The sequence below is a fragment of the Myotis davidii genome, unplaced genomic scaffold (genome assembly GCF_000327345.1).
Source record: "Myotis davidii unplaced genomic scaffold, ASM32734v1 scaffold2537, whole genome shotgun sequence".
NCBI classification, from domain to species: Eukaryota; Metazoa; Chordata; class Mammalia; order Chiroptera; family Vespertilionidae; genus Myotis; species Myotis davidii.
Genome location: NW_006288180.1, coordinates 153517 through 160146, shown reverse-complemented (window position 1 = coordinate 160146; position 6630 = coordinate 153517). Strand labels below are relative to the sequence as shown.

At 50.1% G+C, this 6630-nt stretch overlaps 2 protein-coding genes across 2 annotated transcripts; one reads left to right on the top strand and one right to left on the bottom strand.

The window, feature by feature from the left end:
• Positions 1–4945: 4945 nt before the first annotated feature.
• LOC102764626 (histone H2A type 1) lies at positions 4946–5591 on the bottom strand. Its single transcript, XM_006759978.2, has 2 exons — positions 5423–5591; positions 4946–5387 (listed from the first exon to the last, which is right to left on the bottom strand). The coding sequence occupies exons 1-2, from the start codon at positions 5549–5551 to the stop codon at positions 5121–5123; spliced, it is 396 nt and encodes a 131-aa protein (XP_006760041.1). The 5' UTR covers positions 5552–5591; the 3' UTR covers positions 4946–5120.
• Positions 5592–5844: 253 nt separating this feature from the next.
• LOC102764346 (histone H2B type 1) lies at positions 5845–6320 on the top strand. The gene has a single exon (XM_006759977.2). It carries the CDS (start codon positions 5886–5888, stop codon positions 6264–6266), a length of 381 nt encoding a protein of 126 aa, XP_006760040.1. The 5' UTR covers positions 5845–5885; the 3' UTR covers positions 6267–6320.
• The last annotated feature ends 310 nt before the right edge of the window (positions 6321–6630 follow it).

Below are 6630 nucleotides of genomic sequence, written 5' to 3'. Positions count from 1 at the left end.
ACCGGCAGCCGAAACCCTATTTATAACCCGGCCGGCGAGGGTGGGCGGGGCCTGGGGTCCGTCTCCGCCCCGCGCGTTCGCGTCTTAGGGCGGGGCCGGCGGAGACAAAGGCGGCTCCGTGCGCCCAGCTCCTTCCCGATCCGTTGCCAAGGCCCCGCGGAGGGACCTTTTAAAAATGCTGTTGTGTATCCACGTCCCGAGATGATTGTACCTACGTCAGACTAGCGTGTCTTTCGGTTTAAATTATCGGGGTCTTACTCCCCGCGGAGCAGGCAGAGGCCATGTTGGCACATGGGCTGGTGCTTTAAACGCCGATCTAACGGGAGAAGTCCCCGCTCCCTTGTCCCGAGGGGCGTCTTTGCACACTTTACAGGAGGGTCACGTGGCGATGTCGGCACGTAGCTCCAGGGATGCAGGAAAGAGCTGGAGCGACCTGGGGTGCTTGTCCTTGGGGGCCTGGGCCCCCACTGCGTGGGCCTGGACCCCACTGCGTGGGCCTCAACACTCCCTGCACCCCGCCTTCTGAGGTCCAGGACCCCGGTTCTCTCATCTTGACTTTCGTTTCATTTTTAGAATGGAAATGTTGGTGTTTGGCACGCGAAAGTAACTGTTTGGTCAAGTATTGCACGGTCATCGAGGAGGTTAAAGCGCTTCTCTGAGAAGTAACCGCGGGTAATCGTATCGTCAGTTCTAACTGGGCAGGTCTTGGCACAGGACACGCTCCAGCCACAAACCTTCAGTAAGAGGCTGTCTTTGCCGGAAGCCCGCCCTGCGCATTATTGTTCTTTGCACCTGGGTCACCCCACCTTTGACCTGCCCGAACCAACCCCTTTTCATTTTCAGGCCCCTGGAGGTTTAACCACCTCCCCTCCAGGGAGCACATAATCTTTTTAATAGTTTGGATACACGCCTTGTTTTCTCCAATCTTTTTAAAGAAATTTTCTATTGATTTCAGAGAGGAAAGGGGAGGGAGGGAGAAACATTAATCTGATCTTCATGTAATCTTCCTCCCATCTCCTCCCCAACTGTAAATGCATAGAAAACACAAACCTGTCACTCCGAGGGCATTTGAGAACTTGCCTCCCAGCTTATGTCCTGGTGTACAGTTCTCCACAGGTCTGGCGGTTTCTTAGGCGGACCACTGCAATTTCCTAAGAAAAGTCATCTTCACGCCCCCGCGGTTTATTGTCCCCAGCGACCTTGAACCTTTCAGTCTGGTACTTGGCAATCTGGTCCTACAGTCCTTTGCTTTCATCATGTCTATATCTCTGTATCAAAAGCAAGTGTACGATTTCTGTCATCAATGCTAAATTTACAGGGTAACATTTAAATGTATATACAGAGTGGTGCAAAAGCAGGTTTACAGTTGTGGGTATGCAGAACACGAGTTTATTCTTGTATTATTATTATTTATTAGTGATTGTATTCTCATTCATATGAGCAACTGTAAGCCTACCTTTGCCCCACCCTGTGTTTCCCAGATTTAACCATCAGTCTCCATCACACTTCCATGCCCCCACACAGTTCCCCCTCGGACCACAGTTTCTGGAAAAGTATTCAGAACCACCTTTGAGCATTTGAAATGTGGCTGAAGGTGAGGAACCGAAATTTCAATTTTATGTAATTTTAATTGCTGTTTTCAATTTAGAAGCAGATGCTGCCCTGAGTTATTGAAACTGTTGAGCTACATTTGAACCACTTGGGCAAGTGAAATTAATTTTCTCGGCAGGACAATTTGGGGAATGTAAATGTATATCAAGTATTACGAGAAAAAAATGATATCAGATTGCATAAAACATGTACCCAGTTTGGAAGATTTAGGCTGAAAAGAAGGAATGAAAAATATTATAATAATAAGGGTTACGTTTTGAAATAAGAGTATTTTGGGTATTTCGGGTTAAAAAAATCATGGGGCCAAAGGCAGTCGGGTAACTGAGGCTTGTCTGCCACCATTAGCTCTGGAGTGGAATGGGGGCCATGGCTTCAGGGCAGAGGGAGGGCACGTCACCAGGAGGAGCAGGTGTGGGTCATCGGATGTCTCCTGCCCTCGGCCACTCGGTCACTCGGATGGAAGTTATCTGCCGCAGAAGATCGCTTTTGGGGACAGGCCCCTGTTTATGTTCTTTCAGGTAGGTGAGGAAGAGGCACACGGTTTTAGTGCTTCTGCTGGGAGTGGATTGACTGTAGCTCACAATAACCCATGTGGCAAAGTGGCTCATTTTGAGGCGGCATATTCTGCAAGTCAGGATGGATACTAGAAAGATGCTGACCTTAGAATTCAATGTGGCTAACCTTTTTGTTCCAAATAGGTGTGTGTTTTTTTTTGAGAGTAAGCATCCACACCTGGTTATTAAAGCAATTATTGTCTAGGAGACCTTAAGCTTCTGTACAAGAGACTTTGCATTCCAGTAGTGCAAAACAGAAGACAAGCCACCATTCAGGGGAAGTAAAGAACATGTCCATGAAAAAATGTATTGTTTCTGAAATTTAGGTAAAGGCCAAGAGAAACGGAGATAAGAAAATGAGGTGTCACCCTAGCTGGTTGGCTCGCTGGATAGAGCCTGGGCCTGAGGACTGAAAAGTCCCAGGTTAATTCCGGTCTGTGGTGAGCCAGCTCGGCCATGGCATACTCAGCCCCAGGGAGCCTTACGTGCCACGCCACTCAGCCAGGGTCAGTGAGCCCGAGTGGGGCTGATGAAGGATCGAGAAAAGACTAGAGAACGAGCTGGGTCTGGGTGGGACGCTGCTCCTGGATGGAGACAGCAGCACGGACTACAAGACGTGTCTTTATTTTAAAGCCAGATTCCACCAGGCAAAGTAAGGGCGTGATCAAGATGTTTACAACATTCTCGTGGGTTTCGATTCTACTCAATTACATGCACCTGAACTCTATCAAGCCCACATCACTCAGACACGTGGGGCCACATATTCGAACCATAGGTTCAAGCTCACAACTACAGCTGTTGGCTATAACTGTGCTGGGAGGGCTCTGCCCTCCAAGCTGAGACTTGCACGTGGCCATGAGCGGACTGTGCCTTCTCATTAGTCTGAGGCTTGAACCTGTCCAAACACTGTAGCCACTTTCCACAGCAGTCAAGGGCACATGCCAGGGTTGAGGGTGTGGTCCTCAGTAGGGGTCATGCAGGAGGCAGCTGATCAATGATTCTTTCATCATTGATGTTTCTCTCTCTCCCTTCCTCTCTGAAATAAAAAATATATTTAAAAAAAGAAAATCAGGTTTCGCTGGGGAGATAAGAACACATCTAATACCTTAATCAATAGAAAAAAATTAAAAAAAAAGAAAATCAGGTTTACTAGTATTAACGTGTATAGTTCATATACCAGGTATACCTAGGAGAGACCGAGGAAAGATTAATTCACAGATGTGCCTTAGAGCTCCCATTTATAAAGCATCCTCAACAAAGTAGTCTTTTTTTTTTACAGAAAGAACAGGAGAAAGGATGCAGCTTTAGGCTTCGAAGGATGGTAAACTGGGGAGGTAAAATATATGTGAGGAAAGCAAGAGTCAGCTTCGTTTGCAGGTTCCTCTTGTGCCCGTGGGCTGTCACCAGTCACTGAGGACCCAGTGGTCTCCACAATGTATGTCCTGACTTTAGGCAGGAAAAGGGGATGGAAGAGAGAGCTCATCCTGCACCTGATGCCTCAGCTCAAAATCACTTTTGTGTCCCAGAGGCATACTGTGGGGTGACTACTCTGGTGTCCTTCACTTTCCTGTGCACAGTCTAGACAATCTCCTTTTGAACTAGGTTTTCTCCCTGATGGTTCCCTTAACAATTAATTCTCCATAAGAACATTTACTGTGCTTTTGAGGCGTGGTGTATGGTTTTGGATTTTGCATGTTGGTAGCTGTCATAGCTCAGCGCACAAAGACCAGTTTCTCTCTCTGACATAAACCAGGCCTCCATGTGCTGTTGAGGCCGCACAGCGAAGCGAGAGGCTCGCTGACAACTCCTCTCGTTTGATTTCCCTGCGCTCGGACCCTGAGGATTGCAAGTCTGTTTCTTCCTCACTACAGGAGGGTGTACGGCCCCCCACGACTTCGGTGCGTTGGCAATGAGCCTGTCAGTTCAGGGGTCACAACAGGCTGAGCCGTGAGGTACAGAGACCAGGACACTGGCCCAGAGCACTGGTGGGGGTTCCGGCTTTATTTGCAGCAACAGGGCAGTCTGGTTCGTAGGCCCGTGGCTGTGCTTGAAGTGGTCTTGTTTGCTTCCTTGAGAAATGTGATCAGCTTCCCACTAAAGGTGGATATAAAATGGAAATGTCTGTTGAGCTTATACTCCAAAATGAGTCCATGAAAGCTAGGGTTCATTCAGTGCTGACTTATGAGGGCTTCATTCATTGTTTTCTAAGGAGACAAATGACCAGGGGACGAAAAAATGTTAAGAATGCCGTCACCAGTGAAATTCAAAAAGCCCGCCCTGACCTGTGATTGGTCAGCTACCCCTCCTTTGTTCTATCATTTCTTTTATTCATACTTGAGGCTGACAGCGAGTTTACTGGAAAATGCAGCCTATATATGAGGAATGCAGAGCAGACATGTCCACAGAACGATTCCTAGCATGTCACGGGCAGTCCTAACTGATGTCCTGCCACACAATCGCAATTACCTTCGGTACAAGGGGACGCCAGAAACTAGTGTCATGAATCTTTCCCAAATTTTGTACAAAGTGGGACCAATGGCTTAAAAAAAATGAACTAAGCACTTGTGGCAGGTACATTAAAACCTTACCCAGCGGCTGTGAGCAAAACATAGATTTAGACACGTCTCCTGGCCGGAAAGACTTCACCTTCTCAGGAAAAGTGGGCAGCTCGTCCCCTTCATACTGGGGAGTGCAAGGGACCGAAGCCTTTCACTTTCAACCCCGAAGCGTGTTGCATTGATCGCCTTAACTATAATATGGAGCACCTACAGCACTTTAACTGATGGTGACTTGGTTTTTATTGTAACTTTCAAGTGGCTGGGAAATGCTGCAAGCATGATTTCAATTAGCTGCTAAGGTCGGGAAAATGCAAGCCCTTTCAGTGCGAAGGTGGGTGGCTCTGAAAAGAGCCTTTGGTTTAGTTGTGTGCGTTGTTGCCAAAGGAACGCAGGGTCCTCACTTGCCCTTGGCCTTGTGGTGGCTCTCGGTCTTCTTGGGCAGCAGCACGGCCTGGATGTTGGGCAGCACGCCGCCCTGCGCGATGGTCACCTTGCCCAGCAGCTTGTTGAGCTCCTCGTCGTTGCGGATGGCCAGCTGCAGGTGGCGCGGGATGATGCGCGTCTTCTTGTTGTCGCGCGCCGCGTTGCCCGCCAGCTCCAGGATCTCGGCCGTCAGGTACTCCAGCACGGCCGCCAGGTACACGGGCGCGCCCGCCCCGACGCGCTCGGCCCACGGGGAACTGGCGCCCCCGCCCCGACGCGCTCGGCGTAGTTGCCCTTGCGGAGCAGCCGGTGCACGCGGCCCACGGGGAACTGCAGCCCGGCCCGCGAGGACCGCGTCTTGGCCTTGGCGCGCGCCTTGCCGCCCTGCTTGCCGCGTCCAGACATGCTGACCAGTAACAGCAGGAGAGGAGCCACACGAAGAGAAAACGGAGAAATGTCCGGGAGGAAGCAACAGGACGCAAGTTATAGTCCTGGGTGGGATTGTTAAACGCGATACGGGATTGGTTCAAAATTATCTCAGGCCCCGCCGACCAATGAGAAAGGTGATAAGATGCAAGTGAATTTACATGAGCTCGTCACCGACACATCATCAAATCAGATCTGGAGTTGCTTGAGGACCTCATTTGCATAACTTCTCTATAAAAGAAGACGCTGTAGACCCGGGCGGACATTTTACAGTTTTCCGCTTTCCTTTGCAGCTTTTCTCTTTTGAATTAAAATGCCGGAGCCCGCCAAGTCGGCGCCCGCCCCGAAGAAGGGCTCCAAGAAGGCCGTGACCAAGGCGCAGAAGAAGGACGGCAAGAAGCGCAAGCGCAGCCGCAAGGAGAGCTACTCGGTGTACGTGTACAAGGTGCTCAAGCAGGTGCACCCCGACACCGGCATCTCGTCCAAGGCCATGGGCATCATGAACTCGTTCGTCAACGACATCTTCGAGCGCATCGCGGGCGAGGCGTCGCGCCTGGCGCATTACAACAAGCGCTCGACCATCACGTCCCGCGAGATCCAGACGGCCGTGCGCCTGCTGCTGCCCGGCGAGCTGGCCAAGCACGCCGTGTCAGAGGTCACCAAGGCCGTCACCAAGTACACCAGCTCCAAGTGAGGCGCGAGCCCGCGGCCTGACTCCTGACCCAAAGGCTCTTTTCAGAGCCACCCACGTTTTCACCATAAGAGTTGTAAGGACTTCACTGGCCGCTCTGACTGCTAAACAGGATGCCAAACTGGTATCGTTTTGATTATATTTATAGAAGTGTCTTATTCTTGGCAACGGGAAGCACACTAGGACAGACGTTTGATTAAACATAAGAGGGGTGTGTAACTGGCTTAGTTGTAGACTTTAATTTCTTCTTTTGGGTGCTTTGCCTACAAAGGCGGCTAAAGCACTGACATGCTGTCTCAAGTGCTGTGAATTCCCGTCTCTTGCACATCCTTGCATGGAAAGGGAAGAGGATTTAGGTTTGTTAATA

Coding starts and splice junctions, on each gene's coding strand:
- LOC102764626 (XM_006759978.2), bottom strand. CDS start 5,551: ATGTCTGGACGCGGCAAGCAGGGCGGCAAGGCGCGCGCCAAGGCCAAG. Junction 5,388..5,422: donor AGGGCAACTACGCCGAGCGC/GTCGGGGCGGGG, acceptor CCGTGGGCCGAG/CGCGTCGGGGCGGGCGCGCC.
- LOC102764346 (XM_006759977.2), top strand. CDS start 5,886: ATGCCGGAGCCCGCCAAGTCGGCGCCCGCCCCGAAGAAGGGCTCCAAG.